This window comes from Zootermopsis nevadensis, unplaced genomic scaffold (assembly GCF_977971745.1).
Source record: "Zootermopsis nevadensis isolate Lab colony 2312 unplaced genomic scaffold, Znev_1.0 Znev_ptg000008l, whole genome shotgun sequence".
Classification (NCBI taxonomy): Eukaryota; Metazoa; Arthropoda; class Insecta; order Blattodea; family Termopsidae; genus Zootermopsis; species Zootermopsis nevadensis.
This window is the reverse complement of record NW_028259140.1, coordinates 13,049,904-13,075,821: the sequence shown is the minus strand read 5'-3', so window position 1 is coordinate 13,075,821 and position 25,918 is coordinate 13,049,904. Positions and strand designations below refer to the sequence as shown.

The following is a 25,918-nucleotide window of genomic DNA, read 5'->3' as shown; positions in this document are numbered from 1 at the left end:
AAGGAATTTCGGGAATTAGCATCTGAGCATACGTCATCACAATATTACAATCAAAGAGCCAAATACTGTGGAGTTCCGCCCATCTACACGTGTACCAACAGCAATGTGCTAAGGGTGAGAAGCAGAGTTCCGACCTCAGCGCCGAAATTCTTACAGACGAAGAACACGTAGGCTCCTCTTCGTACTAATTCAATGACTAAGTATAAGAAGCTCCGTAAGGAGCTCACCAAAAATTCTGTGTTGACGTGTTTAAGTGCCAACGTTGAGTTTGATTATAAAGTGCTTAGAACGTAGAAAATTGTATAGAATCCATGTAAAAGACAAAATACTGACGAAGGACTATATACAAAATCTATGTGCAAATTGATCTATGTACAGATCTGCCAGCAGATGACACTTTTCTTAGCTCAAACATTACTTGATATCCGACAAACAAATCTCACCTGCGGGTGCTAAGAGAAAATTCTCCTAATATTCTAAAACAAATCCAGAAAAAGGAAAAAACAAAAAACAAATTTATGTGGATATTTCACACATTTCTATATTCACATATTCTGTACATGTATGTGCAAACATCACAATTGTCAAGGCGCATTAATTCAAATCCTCTTTTTATATTAAACACCTGAGTGCCATCTACTGTTCAAATTTCCAAACTCTCCGGCGGCAAATGAGATTTGAAGCGGTACCTGAAATGTAATGCCTTCTACGGTAAGTGCCACGGGACCTTGGACAGGCGAGGAAATTCCGAGGAATTGAAACTTTTCAGAAAGGCAAAGGAGGATATCGTAGGACGTACGAAATCTGATCCCCACCTCAAGCGTAAATAAATATTTAGTTCCCATATACACGAAGGAGTCCTTGGAACTACAGTTGCATTTCCAAAATCGACCAAATTTGACAATGTAGGAGACCATTTTGGCAGTATCAATGCTTCTTCGCTCAATTCTCATTCTTCAGTTAGGCGATCATCGGTCGTTCTCTGTGATCTAGTATTATAGCGTCCTGCGTGCAAACTAATCTTAAACGATTAGGGCAAATAATTTTGCAGTACATCCAAATTCACAAATTTGTTACTGCCATGCACAGAAGGTGAAGAATTTAGAAAATAATTCATTCAGCAATTGTTCTCAACGAATCAAATTCAGACACAACTTTCTTCATATATTTTAATATTTTAATATTTTCCGTCAAATCACAATTTTTAATAAGATAATAAAATATAAAATATTTAAAATATCATTTCACGTTCCGCATCGAATGATCGATTTACAAATTGGAACGTTTTTTATACGACATGTTTCGGTTATATTTAACCGTCCTCAGGTATAAATTAGATTGGTAAATTTAAAACTCGAATTACAATCCTTTACAATGTTATGCAGTTTATTGAAGATGTTCTTATCAGATTACTCTTACATATTAGAATGAAGGTAATTGTTTTTTATATATGGCGTGGTTCATCTGATGTTCAATATTAGTCTGTAAAGCAATGATTTAAAGGAAATATTAATATTAATATGATTTAAAGAAAATATTAGCAGTAATCATGGTCGGAAGACTACACCGGGTCCGCTTATGATCATCTGATGACGTCATGATGTGCTCAACTTTGTTCACATCTGTGGTAGTGAATTGTCTTCTTCACTTGGGTTTCGTGGTGTTAGTTGTGAGTGGTTCCAGCTGGCTATATTTTATAAAGCATCTGCAATGCCACTTTGTGCAGTTTACGGCTGTAACAACAGCACAAACGGAAAGGAGCACCGGATAATAGTGAAGTCTCGGCGACAAAGGTTTCGATTTATTCATTTCCCAAAGTCGATAGTTTAAGGCATCAGTGGGTGCACTCATGTAAAAGAGAGGAAAAATGCAGCCCAGCATCTGCAAGATATACCTTCCGTATGCTAAAGACTGGACAATTTGTAGGTTACGCAGTCAACAAAACAATGGGCTTATGTAAATATGCAGCTACTGATTTTAGCCACACTGAATAATCATATGTTAATAACAGTAACAAGTGATGAAAATGTGGAATAAAAACTTAGCCGAATGGAGATCCTATACTGCGCTTATAGACGAAATGAAAAATTGTGTTTCTTTTCACAGACACTTGTACAAAGACGAGTAGATGGGACCGAGCACCCAAAAGGACACACAAACATCTTTTAACAGAAATCTTGCAAAATTATACTTCTCGTAGGCCTGCCAATTGCACCACAATATTTCCTCACTCAGCCTCTATTATTGAAAATTATCCACTAAATTGTCATAAAGATTGTGAAACTCTGGTGTTAAGAATCAAGTATATAAAATGGGGATCTTATACATCTAAGTTTCTTTTTCTTTAACAAATAACAGTATTCTAAAAATGGTTCATAAACTTAAGTTTCTTTGTCATTTTACTTAAACTTCATATTTTTTAAAATGTATAATCACATATAACTATTCCAAATCCAAGGAAAAACTTCAAACTTCCCTCCCACAGTTGAACACAAGCTGACGTCATTGCGCAGATCCTGTCTATTTCGACAGTCAGTTGTAAGTCTTTCGACCACTGGGTAATGACCTTTTCCCAACCTCAACTTTTCGCAAAACGGGAGAATGTACTTCAGCGGTCGAAGGAATGTTGAACTCGATTTTTACACTGATCCATCATTATTCAAGACATTGACTCGTAGTCGCCACAAGCCTTAGGAAAGTCTTCAGGTTAAATATGCGAGTGAACAAGTCACAAACTGCGCACCTCACTTTTTAAACCCTTTCGATTAACAGCCCCAATGCGCAGTTAATCGTGGGCAAACGGCACAGTCGCTCCACGGGGGTCACTCCCTCCAAGGAACTGGCAACTAACAACTCCCTGAATATTGACAAGTCCTTGTTTTGTGTACTAACAACCCCACTCCAAATCGGCTGAAGCTCACACAACTACGGAAAGTAGAAACGCACATCTCGTTCCCTGACAAAATTAGTCACAAACAAAAAAGCGACTTCAAACCATAAAATGAAACCAAACTACTTAGAAGAAGGTTCCATTGAACTTCCAGGTCAGGTGTAAGCTACGTTGCTGAAGTTTTTCCTGCGACACTTGTCAACGAAAAATTCACTTTCTCCCCCAAGTCGCACATGATGCATATTTAATATAATAAAAAAATTATAATCACTTCCCTTTCCGTTCATCTGTATTGTAAAATATGAGGCCATTTAATAATTACTTGAGTTAAATTTAAATTGACATAATCGAGATGAAGATTTGATACGGATAAGAACTTACTACTGATACGTAATATTCCATAAAGCAAATTCCCGCAAAATGTCGATAGAAAACATCAGTAACAAACACAAGACAGCAGCTTCGTACCACGTGCATGAAATCTATCAGCAAAATATTTTACGAAATTTTGCTTCGGAATAATATAGATGATAGTAAGACATAAAGAATTCCACAGATCTTGGTACTATGTTCGACTTCAACAACTAACAGGCCGCCATGAGCATTAAATCGATAGGCATATTCATAAAAAACATCAACTAGTGAACCACAGTGAACAAATATAACTTCCTTAACAATTCTGTTACGTACAAAACCACATAGCATTTGTACGTTTACTAACAATTTAAACACACATAATCACATTGAATGTGACACCGCCACAGCACACTTTAATTCTTGGAGATTTGTGGCACCAGAAGAAATACAGAAAGGCTGTGAAAATCTTTTCCACTGAAAATTCTGGCAGTGAAACAGTAGGACCAGCCACTGGAAGGAATTTCGGGAATTAGCATCTGAGCATACGTCATCACAATATTACAATCAAAGAGCCAAATACTGTGGAGTTCCGCCCATCTACACGTGTACCAACAGCAATGTGCTAAGGGTGAGAAGCAGAGTTCCGACCTCAGCGCCGAAATTCTTACAGACGAAGAACACGTAGGCTCCTCTTCGTACTAATTCAATGACTAAGTATAAGAAGCTCCGTAAGGAGCTCACCAAAAATTCTGTGTTGACGTGTTTAAGTGCCAACGTTGAGTTTGATTATAAAGTGCTTAGAACGTAGAAAATTGTATAGAATCCATGTAAAAGACAAAATACTGACGAAGGACTATATACAAAATCTATGTGCAAATTGATCTATGTACAGATCTGCCAGCAGATGACACTTTTCTTAGCTCAAACATTACTTGATATCCGACAAACAAATCTCACCTGCGGGTGCTAAGAGAAAATTCTCCTAATATTCTAAAACAAATCCAGAAAAAGGAAAAAACAAAAAACAAATTTATGTGGATATTTCACACATTTCTATATTCACATATTCTGTACATGTATGTGCAAACATCACAATTGTCAAGGCGCATTAATTCAAATCCTCTTTTTATATTAAACACCTGAGTGCCATCTACTGTTCAAATTTCCAAACTCTCCGGCGGCAAATGAGATTTGAAGCGGTACCTGAAATGTAATGCCTTCTACGGTAAGTGCCACGGGACCTTGGACAGGCGAGGAAATTCCGAGGAATTGAAACTTTTCAGAAAGGCAAAGGAGGATATCGTAGGACGTACGAAATCTGATCCCCACCTCAAGCGTAAATAAATATTTAGTTCCCATATACACGAAGGAGTCCTTGGAACTACAGTTGCATTTCCAAAATCGACCAAATTTGACAATGTAGGAGACCATTTTGGCAGTATCAATGCTTCTTCGCTCAATTCTCATTCTTCAGTTAGGCGATCATCGGTCGTTCTCTGTGATCTAGTATTATAGCGTCCTGCGTGCAAACTAATCTTAAACGATTAGGGCAAATAATTTTGCAGTACATCCAAATTCACAAATTTGTTACTGCCATGCACAGAAGGTGAAGAATTTAGAAAATAATTCATTCAGCAATTGTTCTCAACGAATCAAATTCAGACACAACTTTCTTCATATATTTTAATATTTTAATATTTTCCGTCAAATCACAATTTTTAATAAGATAATAAAATATAAAATATTTAAAATATCATTTCACGTTCCGCATCGAATGATCGATTTACAAATTGGAACGTTTTTTATACGACATGTTTCGGTTATATTTAACCGTCCTCAGGTATAAATTAGATTGGTAAATTTAAAACTCGAATTACAATCCTTTACAATGTTATGCAGTTTATTGAAGATGTTCTTATCAGATTACTCTTACATATTAGAATGAAGGTAATTGTTTTTTATATATGGCGTGGTTCATCTGATGTTCAATATTAGTCTGTAAAGCAATGATTTAAAGAAAATATTAGCAGTAATCATGGTCGGAAGACTACACCGGGTCCGCTTATGATCATCTGATGACGTCATGATGTGCTCAACTTTGTTCACATCTGTGGTAGTGAATTGTCTTCTTCACTTGGGTTTCGTGGTGTTAGTTGTGAGTGGTTCCAGCTGGCTATATTTTATAAAGCATCTGCAATGCCACTTTGTGCAGTTTACGGCTGTAACAACAGCACAAACGGAAAGGAGCACCGGATAATAGTGAAGTCTCGGCGACAAAGGTTTCGATTTATTCATTTCCCAAAGTCGATAGTTTAAGGCATCAGTGGGTGCACTCATGTAAAAGAGAGGAAAAATGCAGCCCAGCATCTGCAAGATATACCTTCCGTATGCTAAAGACTGGACAATTTGTAGGTTACGCAGTCAACAAAACAATGGGCTTATGTAAATATGCAGCTACTGATTTTAGCCACACTGAATAATCATATGTTAATAACAGTAACAAGTGATGAAAATGTGGAATAAAAACTTAGCCGAATGGAGATCCTATACTGCGCTTATAGACGAAATGAAAAATTGTGTTTCTTTTCACAGACACTTGTACAAAGACGAGTAGATGGGACCGAGCACCCAAAAGGACACACAAACATCTTTTAACAGAAATCTTGCAAAATTATACTTCTCGTAGGCCTGCCAATTGCACCACAATATTTCCTCACTCAGCCTCTATTATTGAAAATTATCCACTAAATTGTCATAAAGATTGTGAAACTCTGGTGTTAAGAATCAAGTATATAAAATGGGGATCTTATACATCTAAGTTTCTTTTTCTTTAACAAATAACAGTATTCTAAAAATGGTTCATAAACTTAAGTTTCTTTGTCATTTTACTTAAACTTCATATTTTTTAAAATGTATAATCACATATAACTATTCCAAATCCAAGGAAAAACTTCAAACTTCCCTCCCGCAGTTGAACACAAGCTGACGTCATTGCGCAGATCCTGTCTATTTCGACAGTCAGTTGTAAGTCTTTCGACCACTGGGTAATGACCTTTTTCCAACCTCAACTTTTCGCAAAACGGGAGAATGTACTTCAGCGGTCGAAGGAATGTTGAACTCGATTTTTACACTGATCCATCATTATTCAAGACATTGACTCGTAGTCGCCACAAGCCTTAGGAAAGTCTTCAGGTTAAATATGCGAGTGAACAAGTCACAAACTGCGCACCTCACTTTTTAAACCCTTTCGATTAACAGCCCCAATGCGCAGTTAATCGTGGGCAAACGACACAGTCGCTCCACGGGGGTCACTCCCTCCAAGGAACTGGCAACTAACAACTCCCTGAATATTGACAAGTCCTTGTTTTGTGTACTAACAACCCCACTCCAAATCGGCTGAAGCTCACACAACTACGGAAAGTAGAAACGCACATCTCGTTCCCTGACAAAATTAGTCACAAACAAAAAAGCGACTTCAAACCATAAAATGAAACCAAACTACTTAGAACAAGGTTCCATTGACTTCCAGGTCAGGTGTAAGCTACGTTGCTGAAGTTTTTCCTGCGACACTTGTCAACGAAAAATTCACTTTCTCCCCCAAGTCGCACATGATGCATATTTAATATAATAAAAAAATTATAATCACTTCCCTTTCCGTTCATCTGTATTGTAAAATATGAGGCCATTTAATAATTACTTGAGTTAAATTTAAATTGACATAATCGAGATGAAGATTTGATACGGATAAGAACTTACTACTGATACGTAATATTCCATAAAGCAAATTCCCGCAAAATGTCGATAGAAAACATCAGTAACAAACACAAGACAGCAGCTTCGTACCACGTGCATGAAATCTATCAGCAAAATATTTTACGAAATTTTGCTTCGGAATAATATAGATGATAGTAAGACATAAAGAATTCCACAGATCTTGGTACTATGTTCGACTTCAACAACTAACAGGCCGCCATGAGCATTAAATCGATAGGCATATTCATAAAAAACATCAACTAGTGAACCACAGTGAACAAATATAACTTCCTTAACAATTCTGTTACGTACAAAACCACATAGCATTTGTACGTTTACTAACAATTTAAACACACATAATCACATTGAATGTGACACCGTCACAGCACACTTTAATTCTTGGAGATTTGTGGCACCAGAAGAAATACAGAAAGGCTGTGAAAATCTTTTCCACTGAAAATTCTGGCAGTGAAACAGTAGGACCAGCCACTGGAAGGAATTTCGGGAATTAGCATCTGAGCATACGTCATCACAATATTACAATCAAAGAGCCAAATACTGTGGAGTTCCGCCCATCTACACGTGTACCAACAGCAATGTGCTAAGGGTGAGAAGCAGAGTTCCGACCTCAGCGCCGAAATTCTTACAGACGAAGAACACGTAGGCTCCTCTTCGTACTAATTCAATGACTAAGTATAAGAAGCTCCGTAAGGAGCTCACCAAAAATTCTGTGTTGACGTGTTTAAGTGCCAACGTTGAGTTTGATTATAAAGTGCTTAGAACGTAGAAAATTGTATAGAATCCATGTAAAAGACAAAATACTGACGAAGGACTATATACAAAATCTATGTGCAAATTGATCTATGTACAGATCTGCCAGCAGATGACACTTTTCTTAGCTCAAACATTACTTGATATCCGACAAACAAATCTCACCTGCGGGTGCTAAGAGAAAATTCTCCTAATATTCTAAAACAAATCCAGAAAACGGAAAAAACAAAAAACAAAATTATGTGGATATTTCACACATTTCTATATTCACATATTCTGTACATGTATGTGCAAACATCACAATTGTCAAGGCGCATTAATTCAAATCCTCTTGTTATATTAAACACCTGAGTGCCATCTACTGTTCAAATTTCCAAACTCTCCGGCGGCAAATGAGATTTGAAGCGGTACCTGAAATGTAATGCCTTCTACGGTAAGTGCCACGGGACCTTTGGACAGGCGAGGAAATTCCGAGAAATGGAACCTTTTACAGAAAGGCAAAGGAGGATATGGTAGGACGTTTGAAATCTGATCCCCACCTGAAGCGTAAATAAATATTTAGGTCCCATATACACGAAGGAGTCCTTGGAACTACCGTTGCATTTCCAAAATTATTTGACGCCGTGTATCGACCAAAGTGGACAACGTAGGAGGCCATTTTGGCAGTATCAATGCTTCTTCGCTCAATTCTCATTCTTCAGTTAGGCGATCATCGGTCGTTCTCTGTGATCTCGTATTATAGCGTCCTGCGTGCAAACTATTCTTAAACGATTAGGGCAAATAATTTTGCAGTACATCCACTGCGTCCAAATTCACAAATTTGTTACTGCCAAGCACAGAAGGTGCAGAATTTTGAAAATAATTCATTGACTGTCCTGAGTACATGAATGCAGTATAGTCTTGAATTTCGTAACAAGAAGTGTGAATGACTTTCTCAACTTATATAACGTCACTCTTTGTAAAAGAACAGATTTTGGTGCAGGAAGCAATAATTGTTAAAGTGTGGTTTTACAACTTCGCTCTCAATGCGCCATGTAACCAACTGTAAAAGTGTCTGAAAGAAATAAGAGCTTGGGAGAGTTGTGGTGTCCACAGTTCAAATGTGTCAGACAGAGCCGCAGGGCACAACGCTAGGGGAGAAATAGAGTGGAAGATCGGGTGTACGATGAGACATCGTGTCCCCGGACGTGAGGTGAGAAGCCGATAATCTTCTACCAAAAGCGATATCAGAGACTCCAGAAGAAAGAGCGATGCAGTGTACTGGGTTATCACACCGCTCCAAGCGCCATGTTCGGCTGATGGCTTGGATCAGCATTTCCCAAACTTTTACTGTCACCAAAGCCGTTTTGGCCTAGAAGAAATACGCCTGACGGAGCCCCGGACTTATAAAACAAAATTCTTCTACTGAGCTCAAATATCGTAAAACAAAACCCAATGGATTTTATCAAAATACGTAAAATCATAATGTAATCTAACTGAATTGTTCGTTTTTGAATCGAAATTTGTTGTCAGTTGTCCCATGTGTAAAATTGAATTGTGAAGGTAAATATTTATTTTTTTGCCTCGCCTTGTGTTACTAATGCGAACAGTGGAACTGTTTTTTTCTCGTCACAAAATCACCGAACGCTGGGTGTGACCGTAGACAGCCAAAAGCTCATGATGGCGCACCACCACAGACGCTCGTCAGATTTACCAATAAAATTCCACATGTGATATTAAACTAAACACGACTTACAATACTTCTTACAAATCCCGTGTGTTAACACCACTCAATTTTAAATAAAACTCGTCTGTCAGCTGTATGAACCCCTAACATTTGCAACGCCCAAAAAAACTATGTCCTGTTGGCATTTTTATTTGCTGTGAAAAGTTTTATTTGGCGAACACTTGCTAGGTACCATTTTTGTTTGAAAACTTCGTAAATAAATTTTACTATTAGCAATATAATATGTATTGTATAGTTAAAGTAAGTTATTCCTTTGAGTAGAATTAAAATTCGTCACTGTTGTTTATTCCTGCCAAATGGTTACATATTGACATCCTCTCCACAAAATGACTGGGATAGATCACGGAACTTTCGAGTTATAAGTACGACTTTCCGTAATTATGTAGTGACATTCGTTTGCACGGAATGTCCCAACAGTCAAGCAACCGGAAGTTCAAAGGCAAAATATTTCAGTATTCACGTCCACAATGAAAACACAGAGATACTGTCACTCCAGAAGGTTAGTGACGCAGTTCCTTCCCACTCGTTCCTTGGTTGTCGATTGTTTGTGTCTCGAGCATAATGCCATTTACAACAGCGAGTCTGTTAAAAATTTTCGAACTCGGTCATATCAGACGAAAACGTAATTAACGGGACCTTTTTCGCAGTGTTTTTACGAAATCGGTTGAAACAGTAATCTAATGTAACAAACAAGACAACCAACCAACCAAAAAAGCTAACTAAGGGCGGAGTTCTGCGCAAGCGCAAGCATCGTCCCTTGCTCGGTAAGACCATTCCTGCGTACGAAACGCATTGCTGGAAATGGTAAACACAGCCTTATAACTAAAACGAGAATCTGCTTATGCTAACAGGGTTCCGTCGTGGCGGGAGCCTCTACTATTCAAACTGGGGTCTGCTGCTTCTGATGAGAGGTTATCCCGTCAGGCAACTTGCCCAGAGGAATTTTGTTGGTTGGTTCTCTGGGGCTTGAACCCAAAGAGGATGGGGCCGCTTCGACTGAAGGCCTCTGCGACTTGAGGGGGGGGGGGTGTCACTACAGCTGAAGGCTTCCGTAATTGGAGATAGTGGGCTGTGCCCCTCTTGAATTTTACCCTGGAATTAGCCTTACGACTGAGGAAAAGCACGGAAAACCTCAGTCAGGGTAGCCGAGTAGTCAAGACCACTCGTTGCGCCGAATTGGCCGTCTTTTGGGGACAGCCTCGGCTGGCCTGCTGAGCATCGGTCCCCCTCGGTTGCCCTTGGGTGACCTCTGACAGCCCTCGTTCGGCACGAGTGCCTCAAGTGTTGTCGGACTAAGGGTTTCCCCACACCAGCTAACTTCGAGTCAAATTTCTCGATAGTTCTCTGACGCCGTCGGCAAAGAGCGGGATCTCCAAATCCTCTTGAATTTGCTCTTTAAACAAACAATATATTATTAAACTTTTGGCTTTATTATGTTTGGCATATCCTGTCCAAAATGACAACACAGGAGACTCTACCATCGATCGACCGACCTACAAAACCTATCGGCAAATAACTGAATATCTGCTGGACGGTTCCTTACAAGGAATAACGGATGAGAGAAAGCATCCAACCTTCACGACTTTACCTAAGATTTCGAAGGATAACTCATTCTGTGAGCAATTCGTAATTTTGTTTCCATCTGTATTATTTCATGTCTCTATTAAATTGTCTTATAATAAGTCAAACGACTCAGAAACGACGTCGTATCAAATACAAAGCTTATTTGTATTCAATGCTGTAAAATGAATCTCACGAACTGTGCCCCGGAAGAGAAAACTGTCAGGTCGTGAAACACGGGCCCCGTGAGGCGACTCGAACACAGTACTTCAGGAAGAGAGTCAGATGAGCGACGGCTTGATCTAAGTAGCAAACCTTGCACTGCTTACTATTGCACCGACGATTATGATGATTATTTTAAGGATTACAAAACAAGTTATTACACGCACACTGTAATATTCTCTCGCCTGCACGCCCTTCATAAGATGCAAAACGCCACCAAGTTATGGCTGGATGAGCCGGACTGCACGTGTAAGAGAATAAGCGAATGCAGATTGGATTTGAATGGAATAAAGTCCGTACGTAAACCAGACACAACAATAAACTGATCAGCCAAATCAATACCAGTGACACAGTGACTCAACTGGCAGCCCAAATGTGATTCGACGCCATCAATTTCCCTCTTAAAGGCGCTTACGAAAAATTGAATTGCTGAGCAGACATCTGTCAGTTGGATCATCGATCACGCGAAGGAAAATCGGTCCAGAAGAAATATATTTACTTCCAATACGAAGAAAAGTTTGAAACTGTCGTCCAGATGAAACATTGATCAGGCGGTTCAGGATTTTAATTTTAAAAAAAAATTTTATCGAAATGAACACAAGTGGTAAAATAACCAAAAACCTCTTGTGAAGATTTTATAGAAAATTTTTTTTATAAGAAAAAGTTGACTCGTGGATGTGTCACAAATATTCGGAGACAATGGAAATTGCTCTGTCAAGTAAAAACGTGGATGTTCTTTCGGAAAAATAAATTTTCCGTAGGACGGATTGGAATCAAGGATATTTTTCTTCGTGCCAGGAAGAAATTCGGCTAAATTATCCATAAAATATGTGACACGCGTCTCGTCGATGGACGTACAACTCTGACTTTTGCTGTATTCTCTGGAACTCGCTTTTATCGTCAATTTTATTCCGAATTCTCTTCTACCTACTCATGTGTAACAACAATCCCAGCAACTGTACTGAACACTACTAATAAATATTTTCGATAATATCGACTGTATTCTATTTCAACTTATCTCACTCCGGTATGTCTATTCGATCACATGTGCACTGAGTGGTCTGTGCAGACTGGGAACGTGGCCTGACAGGCAAATTTCAATCACCGATGTACTCAGCGACCCATATTTCTTCAAAAGCAAACACTTTCATGCGAAAATACATGGTAGAGCTTTGTTAAGGAAATAGAGTCATATAACTGGAAAATAAAAGTAGTAGTAAGATTTTAAAGAAGCACGTCCTATCTGAATTAAAGTGTCTTCGTCCGCCTACACTGGTACTCGGTACTGTCCACAGAGAAATAGACTCACGCACGCTGATCACAGACAAACAAATCCGCTTTCCTTGACATCTGATTAAAAGTTTCGCGTCGTGTAACTCTGTTTCCTAGTATACTACCAAGACATTAGTACACCTCAGCAGATACAGTATCCGAATTATTCTTATATATATATCCTAATACGCTGTTTTACGAGTAGGCCTAGATTTAGTTATCTTTTGTAGAGAAATGTAGCTTGGTACTGCACCCAATAACACCGCAGTACACTTGACCGTACCAGTTCAATTCCCGTCCCTGAGCGGGCCAACACGCCTAACGCTGATATAACAGACTAAATTCAAAAGATGGGCAATTTTTTACATTTCTACGAACACAATTTTCTAGTGACAGTGAGGTCTGTGTTGTCTGCTGTATAATTATTTAACAGAACGAAAACACGATTAGTTACAATCGAAGCAAATTCTGTCCTGAAACAAGTTGCAGTAGCTTCTGCGTTAGTTCTTGTTGGTTAACAAACGAAACTTTGCATTACGAAATCTGAAGCTCTTACTTACAGAACAACCTCTGCTAAACTGGCTGATCATTAATAGAAACACTCGCTTAAAAACCCCGTTTCCTACTGATGGCATTACACAAACCTTGTCACTTCACTCCAAAAATAAATACCTAAATACCTAACTCCGCACGCCCAGTCACAGGCGGAAGGATCCAGTGGCTGTCATCGGAATGATAGGACGTCGACTGAATGACTGATTTATTGCCGGACTGGATGATGTAAAAGTAATTTGCGACTGTCTGTGCAATAAACAAAACTAATATAAAATCAGAAATAGAACAAACGAACCTAACCTTGTCTTGACAACGACTGTTATGTTACAACCTATCAGCATAGTACAGCCATGGCAATCTTAATTGCAATGTTAATACAGAATACAGTGAAGTTCGTTAACTTGACAGACTGGCCTCTAACTTAAACTTAAGGTAGCCTGCATTTACCTATACTCTCGTCTGTCTTCAGTTGAAACTATTTGTAATTTTTTCAAAAACATGAATTGTACAAAATGTCCACGAAGTCCAATAACTTTATGTTTGTGGTACATATTATATTACATGTAAAACAAATACTTCATATTACTGGGATACTGGGAACGACCCGTTCTCCAAGTGCCTGAGCACTGCGGGTCCCAACTTTTCGTTGGCTTGATCTATAGACATTCGGTAGGACTCCTTGGACGAGGCCTCTACCTGTACGCAGGACAACGCGGACAAACATCCATGGCTTGAGTGGGATTCGAACCCACGGTCCCAGCGACCAAGCGGCACAAGGCCCACGCCTCAGACCGCGCGGCCACTGCAGACCCCTTTATACTTCATATTGGAGTTATTAACCACGAGTTCAATGAAACTGGTGGGACAGATGAGGAGTTGACCACCGAGAGGTGAGCATTTTGTCACAAGTCCAGGGAAGTTTATCGGAAGACGCGAGCGTCAAACACCCCACAGCCTAGGAAGGAGACTTCATTTATACATATTTGGCGTACACAGTAAACCCTCCTCCAACGCGGATTCTATTATACGCTAATTATACTTTAATGCTTAACTTTCTATATCATACTTCTTTTGTGGTATTACACACTTTGTCAATAAGTGAAAGTAAAATTACAATGAATTAAATCACAATATTTTTGTATTTACTTTGAATTTCTCACGCCGCGTTCCCTTATCTTCCTCAGTTGCATACAAAATTAAGTTCGCCAAAAGCGTATTCACTCAACGCGCCGCCTTCGAGAAACGTTGAACGAGGGTGCCATTGAAACAACCGTTCGTAGGTCTAAGGCCTACCTGAGCGCAAATGGTGTAGCAAGATTCCATACGTCAGAAGCGTAAAATTTGGACTTGTATTTTCCAATCAGCAAACTGTCATCCACACTCTGGAAGAATGTGTGAGACTCCTCAGGTGGAATGTTCTACATTCGGAACACCCTGTAGTCGTCAGTTGTTGAAGCAGGCCGTTCGAATAGGCTATTCTTTTCAGAAGAGCTCACACTCCTAATGGATTGTATTGTTACAAAGTAACTCGATTATTGTATGCTGAAATGCATTGTCTGAGCTGGTTAAACTGAACAGGCACAGTTGGTGTCCACCAGCTGCTAGTTCATCTGTACCCGCTGTCGCGGTGTTAAAGACTTGTGGAACGAAGCAATAAGAATTGAAGGAACTGGTTGCAGTTTGAGGACTGTGATGGTTGAGTGGCTTTAAGTTTCAACTAGACTCAGCTGCATTGGTTATTCAAGACTAATGACATACTTACCAAATTAAAACCTCGCGAAAATGTCTCCTTTTGATTTCGTGCGCGTGTGTCTTCGTATAAGAAGTGAATTGTAAATGGACCGGACGTAAGCAACAAAATTGGGCAACGTCTTTCAAGGTGGGTACACTTAGCAGGTACTGCTATTTATTATAACATGCTATTTGTGTCTCCAGAGCAACGAGTTTTGTCAAATAGGCCTCACTGTGTGTGATGTTAGTAATTTATGCACAAATGTAACTTTTATGCAAGACATTCTTAAGATGGTAAAGTTGCGTCATATTGTGTTATAATAAGTATATATTAAATCTTGTCCGTCTAATCACAATAAATTCTTATTAAATATTAAAATATTACAATAATTAACATTTAAAATATTTAAAATATTAAATGATGTTCTTTATCGAAATATTCGATTTACATTAGACCATCATTTTTCATGTTTCACGACATGTTTCAGTTTCTTAGCCGAGGTAAATATTTAGCCATGTAGCTCATAATGTTTATAAGTAAACTGTTTTCTGGATATTATCCATTGTCCAAGTTTAAATAAAATCAATAAAAAAGCACGACGTTTTGGAGATAGACTCCCGTATCCGAAACGTCGTGGTTTTTTATTGATTTTATTTAAACTTGGACGATGGATAATATCCAGAAAACAATTTGCTTCAACAACGCACCATCGTCACAAACTTTCAGAACTGAGCTCCATAATATTTAGCTCCTTAACAAAATTGAATATGGAATTTACAAATGGTTATATTAGTATAATAGATGTGATTCATATCTAGTTTTATAAAAATCTGTAAACATACAAATTTAATCTAGGCACTTACGTACACGGGTCATTTGAATTAACTGACGAGAAAAACTTTCAAGTACTATACGTCTAGTGGTGGTATAACAGATGTGTGCAAGTTTCAGCGAAATGTGTCGATAAACTAATCATTCGTGACTTTTCATTAATTTTTCTCCCTTCAGCCCTACGAATGAGACCATCTGCCCTGTTTCAAACAACTCCAGAGACTGGAAACCTTCAACATTTGTTACGGCTCCTTGGACGACTCATTGCGAGGCTACGAGCCTTCAGCTGTCTTTTTATTCTGAAGTAATTACGTAAAAAAAATCTTTTTTTAGAGAAACGTGTACTGTTCCATTACAACAGAATAATAGTTATTAAATGTGTAAAAATAACTTATCATAATGACATTGCAACTCATTTTCAACACGTTAATAGACGAATTATTTCGCCGGAAGTTTGGCATTTGTTTATTGTAACGACATTAATTAAGCTGAGCCAATGTTACACTCCAGATCGATTAGGCTGTCAGTGCTGTTCATAACATCTGTTCAACAAACAAAGCACGGATATGCCCCCAAAGTCGTCACGGTCAAGACTCGCCCGTCAGAACTTCATTTGTGACAGACAGGATCGACCATGGGAAGGAGCGGCCATGTTACACGTGGATTTATTTCTGTCAGTCTGCATTTTGAGAAATCCTGGTACAGAGATATCAGGTAGGAAGCGAGCCAGATTCTGTGATGCTGAATCTCAACTGGTGTGATGTCACTGTGACCTAGTTACGTGATAATATTCCACAAGATTTTCGTAACAAGGAGATCCCGTTCGGCAGGGCGGATTGCCCTGGACGGGAAGGGTCGAGAAACTAGCTCTAGTCCCTGTTTCTACACTAAAACTGATTAATTTTTGCGGTGTCCAGCAAAAATTAAATTTTGTACTGAGTTTCCATGTTATAAATACCGTAAACTTAACAGTAAAAACAATACTTAATAACGAAATTTAAATCAACATCCCTCCACCACAGAAGACTCCATAAACTTAGTTTTAAGTAGTCGCATTTCGTTCAACAGACGCCATCTGACTTAATCTATAGAATATCTCACTTCTTAGCAATGTGATCTACCCCATAAAGGCAGCGGTCCCATTAAAATACGTACATAAAAGAGTGATTTTGAAGTCCGCGTTAACCTGTAAGAACAGGAAGTGGGTAGCGATTCAGAATTTCTGTGCAAACACGCGCCCCCAGGTAAAACACGCAATATTACGTCATTTTATAAATGACTTTGACTACAATCTTAAATCAGTTGTGTCCTGTTTTAACAATGATTCACTTTGACAAATATGTCTGTGTTGTCACAACTGTAAACGTACTTTTTAATCACCCTGTATGTGTGCATAATAATACTGCAATGATTATGCAAGAAGGGAACGAATTTATTTTTCGAAGTTTATTCTACCATCAAATGCGTAATGAGTGTCCAGTTCTTACAATTTCCCTGCTGTTCTCCAGGAGATTTGGGACATTTCATTCCTCAAATATGAGCAGTGTTGGCATTATAAGAAGATGGCGGTTATCTAAAGATCAGCCTCTACATAAAGTTTGGGTTGTGTTGACACGGTCCACTGCAGAGACTTCGTGACCTAACGATCCATAACGGGCTCAAATGTCCCACGACTGGAAAGGTCTGCCTGACATTCGCACCAACAAAAGTAGAACCAGCCCCCAAGGACGAACAAATGCACACACCGCGTTCTGCTGTAGCAGCCGATTAGCTGGACGGAGTTACACCCTTGCATCCTCTACGGAAAATGTGGCAGGCTACACGATGCACGAGATTCACTTCAACATTCATGAAGCTTGGATTCGTGAAAGACCTAACATTAATTACAAGTCAAAGAAGTCACAAGCATACTAAGGTGTTCAATGAAACTATTTCCATGACACCCAGTCTTTCACGAGAAGGTGGAATCGCTCAGCTAGTCAAATTCCCTGTCAATCCTAAAACACAGAGCTTGACTAATTCAGATACTTCATATTCTCATGCCGTGTTTCTTTAAGTTCCGTCGCAATTCTTTTTAAGACGAAGCTCGTCTAAATATTTAATAATTCAGTCCGTACCGCGAAGAAAACACTACACTTCACCATTACGAAGATCAACTGGTTAACGCTGTTTAAGGAAATAATAATCGTTGTTTAGACTGATAATCATACGAAATACATTAATAAAAAATGGTGAGTTACTGGATGTTGAAGTAGGTGGTATACAAAATTACCATTGGGCTTTAAAGAACTAGAATCGTCCTCCAGCTTATGATTACGTCTTCTCCCCGTTTGACAATCAGACTAAAGTTTTGTATGCATGTTTCACGTAGCTCTGTCTCAACTCCATGATTCGATCAACTTAATTCAATTATTTAGATTATTGAAACAGCCAAAACCAACAGCACAATAAAAAATAACATGAAAAAGAAACTAAAATTAACAAGGTCAAATGTGCAATATAAAGCCCACAGAATATGTACAAAGCAGAGCAAAGGTCAAATGTTATGAAACACCCGTTAGTGAACATGATCTACGCCCCTGCAAAAAGAATATCTGGCTTAAGGACTTTTCTTGAAATTGTGATTCACCATAAATGCACAGTGGTGTCTAATTTCGTAGTTACTGGAACACGGTCAGAATGAAATATGGAAGGACTAATTTTGCATTTAAAGACATTATTAAGGAAAATGGCATCCAGAGTGTTGACTCTGTCCAGCTAAAATACCTTCATAATTATTATAATACACTACCACAAAATATGCATTATGGCATAAGGCAGCAAATGTTATTAGAACTCTTATTAAGCTCTACATGCGACATGTGGGCCAAAATGTTTTCATTCCCCATCTCTTAAGCGAAACAATTCTCCTTGGTATTTTGACCCAAATTTATCGTTATCCGTTGGGGCGAGAGTTTACGTTTCACCCCAATGCAACAAAATAAATACAATTATGGATATATTTTAATGTAATATTTAGGCTTTCGGTTACGCGCCGGGGCTGAACGTAGCAAACACAACCTCTTAACTTCTTTGCTAACTAAAGTTCTTTCCTTCTGGCCCTCCTTGTTTCATGATTAACCCTTAAGTTCGTTACGCCTGTTCATTTAATGAGACCAAATCTGCAAAAATTGTACTCACCGGACAAAGAACTACATTTTCTTCTGACGACAACACGTGACAAACACTATTTCTTCCAACTGCTTTCACTACACTGGTCCTGCCCTTGCCTGTTATAGCGGAAACGGAAGCCAAGTGCTGCCACTATAAGTACAACGTGGGGAAAACTTACAAGCACCAAATGTCCCCACGGTCGAAATAGTTCCCCTTACCCAAACGTTTAACGCGAGGTTACAAAATTATGTGTGCACAGAAAGAACGTGTGTATATATGTGTGTGTGTCTGAGTCCGGAAAAGATGTATACACACAAGGTTTAGTTTTTTTTAAAATGTCTTCATTTCATTTATTGAAAGTGTATACATACTTGTATTTCTGGAAATTCTGTGTACACACACTCTCAAAAGTAACGGGACACAAAATATCAATGTTGGTCTGATTTTTATACCTAATTCCATACAAAATCATGTCTTAATCTAAACATGTGATTACAACTCACAGAAGAAAATAATATAGTCTAGACGTTCTCAGTCTGCGGTATGCCGATGGCCCACGTATATTTTTATAATAATGTATCAACCTGCATTATGAAAAAAAATTAGTAAGTTACCGCGTACGTAACTTTACGCAAATTGTTAATAACAATAATAAACAACTTTCTTGAAGGCAACAAACAAACTGAGTAATATGCGAACTTGCTTGAGTAGCATTCATCATAAATTGCCTGGAAATTTCAATAAATTGTCCTAATTTATAATTTAGTGCCCCTCGAGTCGATAAGAAATGGCGAATGTGACGCCGGATTTTTTAGGGTTGAAAAACTCTGATGTAATAAAAAAGTAGAGCTTAGAGGTTAGATACAATAAAAGGCGATTAATGAAATTTTTATCTAGGCAGTAACAACGTTTCTGTTCTAGGACACTACTCATCGATTACATAAATAAACTACCACAATTCTAATTTAAAATAAATTGTAAAGGCAGAGGCAAGTTGCCACTAATTCCCCTCATGTTCAGCATAGAAAGACCGTGACCTTGAATGCTTTCACGCTTTCTAGTGCGTCGTGTCTTTGCATTTACGTATATCATTGCATAAACGACAAGCCACGGTGGTCTAGCGGTTAGAACGCTGGTCTTGTAATCCTGGGGTCTCGGGTTCGATTCCCGGCGGTGCCCGAATTTTTAATTTGTGTTGGGCAAGGCCGTGGTCTAGGCAACACGGAGTTTTCCTCCGGGGGCTTCCCCGGTTTCTCCGTGGCATCCCAACAATTACTCGATTCACACACAGAAGAAGGCAATGGCAAACCACTTCTGGATCATCTGCCAAGAACGTATATGAACAGGCCCCAGTCCGAGAAAAGGATGGAAGGATCCTGTTCATATGGACCTGTCGTCGGACAGAACACTAAATAATAATAATAATAATAACTGCATAAACAATGCGATGTGAACAGCAGTGGATACCAGTCAGTTTGAAATTGTGTTGCAGATGGTGGCAACTCTGCAGCAGGGGCAAATAGCTTATCAACTGAAGGCCAGCCAGCGATGTTCCAGGTTGCAGACGCCGCAGGCGACCTACGAGCAAGGTAGTAGTCAATCGGCCCGTGCTAGAATGTTTTTCACAGGTTGCAGTATCAAAACATGATTCTTTAATTATTTATTTATGGTTTATTTGAATTGGAAAGGATATGAAAGGAAGCAGTCGTGGCCTAATTTAAGGTACTATCAATGAAGTCGCGGAAAAACGGACTGAAGAAGACAGGAGACACGTTTATAAAAAACTCTGGTAACCACCTACAAGACTTAAAGACGACGTCACAACCCAGATGACAATAATCGAAATTAATTTTTGTTTCGTGACATTAAAGCCTGACCAGTGCTGGGCAGCGCTCATTTCTGTGTCAAACCAAAGGCTCGTCAGAATCAATACTGGGCCCAAACACAGGAAAATACCACAGTCCTTGACACACAGTCGTAAAAGCTTTGTTTTCAAAGTTACTGTTCGCAAGCGAATAACAATGGCCAATTTAAAGACAAAGCGATGATAAAACACCGACGTTATCTGCCGTCATTTTATCCATGATCGAAATGAAATGCACACAGCTAACATATTAAATCAGGGATCAAGCTCGGTGACTAGCACGGTTAATCACTAACAAATGGAATGAAGTATTAGAAACGCTAATTGTTCTAACTTCCAAGCTGATGGCTTGTGTGCTCTGTATGTATGCAACACTCACATCCTTAATCCTGTAAATATATTTGCTACGAATCCATGAGCTACCTAAATCATACGAGTTTTAACTCTAAATGGTTTTAACGATGGTGTGTTACATTCTGTATTGTTGTGTATCTGCACTATATCCAGCGTCCGGAATATTTGAAACGAATCAACCACATTTGGGGGACTTTCGCCTGAAGACGGGAACATCTTGCCTTTAGTAACTGATTGATAAATGAAGTCCACACAAAAATACTGAAGGATATGTTAGGTTGATTGTTAAGAAACTTGTTCACAGACTCAAAATAAAGGTTTAAGTAAAAATGGTACTTCTTATACACTGATTTTATTACTAGTCGCTTGGTTATAATCGTCGAACAAATAATTTAACTTACCGGTAGTCGAGCCAAAATTTTCAGTTTAACAAAGCACTTTTCTAGCTTCTCAGCCAGGATAATTCATCAGCGTCACAAAGACGAAGGCCACAGCTCATAAACCGTCTGTATTTATTATATTTAGATTAATGCCTAGCCAACAAAGTACTCTTTCATTCCAATGTCTCACTTGTAAAGCTTTGCTGATTCAAGACAGACCTCTTCTCTAAGCAAGTCAGTTACCTACGGCATTGTTGAAGACAATGTGCATAGATTACTAGAAAGAAAGTGGTTCATTGTTTTACAATGTTTTTTCAGAATTTGCAGCTGAAACAATTCCGGCGAGGAATTCGTATGTTACTTTTTATGCCTACAACGTTAAATTACGTGTGTCAGGGCAAGAGTGAACCGGTTCTTAAGAAATTATTGGTTCAGAGGTCTTTCTTTTTGAAGTTTCTACTCAGGTTCATGAATAGAACACAATTTCGAATTGTATTGAAATTTCATGTTCTCGAATCTTCATAATAAAAGGCAACCAAATTGACAGCTCCCGGCCGAGTGAACTGATTTTATCCTCCAAATTTTTCATACGATATGTAAGCATTCTACTGCACACACACACACGTCTCTTCACGTCAGATGGAATGGTTCCAATCACCGTGGCTCAAGAAGATACAGTCCTCAGATCAGGTGAAAATCCTTGCTAGGAATTCGATATACGCGCATGCGCAAGATTTCGCGGTGAGTGACGACCGATCCTACAATCATTCGTTCCACAACCACTGAACGAACAACAGACGACAGGCTTTCATGTGTTCTAATGGGTACAGCTTTAAGATTACCTCACAGTGGCACAGCGATTTAATCTAGAATATTATCGCAACACCCGCAGAACACATTTGAGGTGCACTCACTACACGCTACTCTCAACTGCTTCATGTTTTCAGTCTGTGCAGTAGCGTAAAACTCTGACGTATCACACTTCCCACCAATAGCAGTCCTCTAGTCCAGCTGATAAGTAACATTCCCCCCGCACCGCACCAGAAACGACTACCTCCCGCAGGGCTTTTCTCGTGATCTGTGGACAGTACAAAGTCCTCTTTCCCTTGTTACTGCTTACTGCGCGCTGCATTGTTGCAGAATCGGCCTGGTGCCGTGAGGAATTCGACGGACTGGTGTGCTGGCCGCCCACTTTAACGGGACACACCGCGACCGAGCCCTGTCCCGACTTCCTGCAGACTGCGAACTTATCATCGGGTGAGTGAACTGCATTTGTGGCTAAATATTACAGCTTATGGGCTCTGGGAGTGCTTTCGGTCATTAATTTGCCGGTATATCTATTTAAAAATATTTGCTAACGGAATAAATCTGTGGTTTGAGGAATCAACATAGGACCACGACTACGGACTCCCATGTGAGATTGAGGTTCTCGCGGTGACAATTCTTGGTCGTTGTGCCGTATAGTACGACATATTTACCGACGTTTTAGAGGTTATTGTTGCCTCCATATCAGGGCGATGAGGTCTACACGGTGCAAAGCCCAGAATATACTCAACTACAGAGATTTTTATGTTAGTGACAAGATTACCCTAACTTTTAAAAACTGTTCCAGACGCGACAAGCTGCTTTTAAGTGAAATCGAACCAGCCAACCACAACGCAGACTAAGGTCGGAGCCTTGCGCGAGCGAAATTAGTCTCTTGCGAGGTACGAAACGGACAGCTCGTAATTCGTAAACAGTGCCTTTATAACTCTAGTCTGGGGTGTGCCTAGGCTATCGGGATATCTGTCTTCGCTGTTCACACTGGGGCCTGTCATTACTTGCCCTGTGCAAAAAGAACTTCGTCTGGGAGTTGAAGCCAGAAGGGTTGGGATCGTCTCTGCAACTTGTGGAGGAATTATTTTCGGCAAAGGCCTACATGATCGGGGTAGATGGGCCATGTCCCTCTTGAATTTGCCTTATAACTGAGCAAAAACATGTAAAATCTCAGTCTGTGTTGGTTTTAAAGCACTTGCTACTGATTTACTTAAGGGACTGGAATGTCTGCAACAACACAATATTATTTTTATGAAAGTATGTGAAAGGAATACTTTAATAGTGCATATCGTCCCTATTAGGGGATAACATGTAGTGGATGTGTAACAGCCTGCAATTTTTTTAATTTCTGGTGTTCCCTTTGAGGTGGAATTTTAAAGTAAAGAGTTAATATGTGAGACATTTCAACCTGCACTGTGGCACGCATCCACAATTTTGTGACCACGAGAGGATCGTGTTGTTACAGTGAGCCGGATATGTGGGCCCGACACCTCCTGGGAGCGCAGCGACACCCTCAACTACACATCCTGTGGCCTGGATGTGGAATATAGCACAGTGAGTTATCGGTTCTTATCTTATGCACTTACTGACTGCCGTACTAAATACAAACAGTTCTAAATTAAACATATTATACTGTAACAACTAATCAGTTCCATTTTCTCCTTCTTTCCTGAAATACACATATTTGTTTCTTCTGGACTCATATTTGAGAAATATTATAACTCGCCACTTTCCTAAATAAAATAATCTATTTGTAAATGGATTGTTGTTCCAGGTAATTTAAACTTCTTCTGTTCTTGGTTACAGTAGTTTCTCAGCTATCAGCTGAACCTAAAATATATTTTTATCCTCAAATACTAAAACATTAAGAGATGGGTTCTGATGTATCTTCACATCAGACACAATGATCAGTCACATAGAGAAGGTAAACTAATTAACTCCTCGGTAGCAGAACCCGCAGGCCCAACACCGACAACACCAAAACCAGCCACTGGCCACGATCCTGAGCCAACTCCACCCATTTACCATCCTCACAGCCCATCTCCCTAAAATCCACCTTCACGTTATCAACTCATCTCCTTTCTGGTCTGCCCAGTGGTCGTTTTCCAGATGGATTTCCTACCAAAATTCTGTATGCACATCTTGCCCCCACCCCTCCATGCATACTACACGTCCAGCCAATCGGAACCAAGTAGATTTCACTATCCTCACTATGCAAGGTGACCTGTACAATTCACACAGCTCCTCGTTATGCAATATTCCAAATTCCCCACTCATTTCATCGCTCCTAGGTCCAAATATCCTCCTGAGCACCCTGTTCTCAAACACTTGTAATCTACATTCTTCCTTCAAGGTAAGAGAGCATGTTTCACAACCATACGGGACAACCGGAAAAATTATTGGGTACTTGTTGGTTATCGGGACACAAAACGGGAGAGTCGAGTATCTGGTCTTTGGCCTGACATCATCTGGATTCATATTTAGCTGAGTTCATGTGGCAGTGTACAAATGATAACGGTGATATTTGTAAAACGATTCTAAAATCTATAAGCGAATTTTGGCCTCCGGAGACTGGTTGTAACAACAATTAACATCTCATGCATATCCAAATAAAATATAATAATTTGTCATTTATTGAAATAAAATATAATAACTTTCAAGTATATGTCATTTATCCACACACATTAACCTAACCTAACATAACCTAACCTATTTTTAAAGCGATGTGTCCCGATAACCCACAAATACCGATTATTGTTTTCTACATCCTGATCTTCAGTGTTATAGATAGTAAACGAGATAACACTTTTTGAATTGAACATAAGCAAGCATTCCCCGAATGTATTCTACTCTTAATTTCATCATGGACCTCATTTCTATTTGTTATTGTTGTTCTGAGATACTTAAATTTTGAAACATTTTCAAATGATGCATTACTTGTAACTATGTTCTGCCATTGTTGCTGATGTTGATCTCATATCAGTCTTTGGTTTTGTCCACATTTACTTCTAGGCCTATTTCCTTGCTAGCCTGTAGGGGAGTTTATGCATTCTTGGTTATGGTAGCCCCCCCCCCCAGCAAATTGACATCATCAGCATAGGCAAGTACCTGGTGCACACCATTCAATTTGAGCCCTTCCCGATTCCCTCTGACCTTCCTGATGACATGATCTAGAGCAAAATTAAAATGCATTGGGGATAAAGCATCACCTGTTTTAGGCCACTGTGCACTGGGAATGGATCTGACATAAGGTTACTCATATGAACTCTACTAGACACTCCATCTAAACACATCTTAATTAATCAAACAAGTTTCTTTGGCATTCCAAACTCAATCAAAATGCCATCCAGTACCTCTCTTCTAAGGCTCATGCCTTCCTAAAGTCCACAAATACTTAGTGTACTGACCCATTGCACTCCCACTTTTTCTATAATATTTTTTGCATTTGACAAATATGTTTACTCAGTGCCCTCGTTCTGTTTCAGGCCTTGAGGCAGCAGTATGAACAGATACAAGACCATCAAGTATCCTCAATGTCTCCTGTCCACAGTTCAGATGCGCAGTTCCTTATAGAGCTGTTGCAAGAATGCCACTCCAGACGGAACCACGTCACATTACCAGGTAAGAAGTATGAGCTTATATTCCTCGTCATGCAGTATGTTCCTCTGAAAGGTTGGTCGGT

At 39.3% G+C, this 25,918-nt stretch overlaps 2 protein-coding genes across 6 annotated transcripts in view; one reads left to right on the top strand and one right to left on the bottom strand.

Annotated features, from left to right (window-relative positions):
* Positions 1-25,918, top strand: part of LOC110837025 (calcitonin gene-related peptide type 1 receptor) — a 155,734-nt gene that overhangs the window by 118,128 nt on the left and 11,688 nt on the right. For 3 of the 4 annotated variants that reach the window (XM_087345147.1, XM_087345149.1, XM_087345150.1), the window contains exons 3-6: positions 20,315-20,411; positions 22,561-22,677; positions 23,702-23,790; positions 25,722-25,857. In XM_087345147.1, coding sequence (XP_087201273.1) covers positions 20,315-20,411; positions 22,561-22,677; positions 23,702-23,790; positions 25,722-25,857 — 439 coding nt within the window. Of the gene's footprint in view, positions 1-14,684; positions 14,986-20,314; positions 20,412-22,560; positions 22,678-23,701; positions 23,791-25,721; positions 25,858-25,918 lie in introns of those variants that run through there. The other variant, XM_087345148.1, reaches the window with a different exon arrangement.
* The window catches only part of LOC110840611 (uncharacterized), a 356,302-nt gene that overhangs the window by 329,331 nt on the left and 1,053 nt on the right, over positions 1-25,918 (bottom strand). For both annotated transcript variants that reach the window (XR_015534167.1, XR_015534168.1), the window contains exon 3: positions 18,850-20,400. The gene's annotated coding sequence lies outside the window, so the exon portion shown is untranslated. The remainder of the gene's footprint in view (positions 1-18,849; positions 20,401-25,918) is intronic.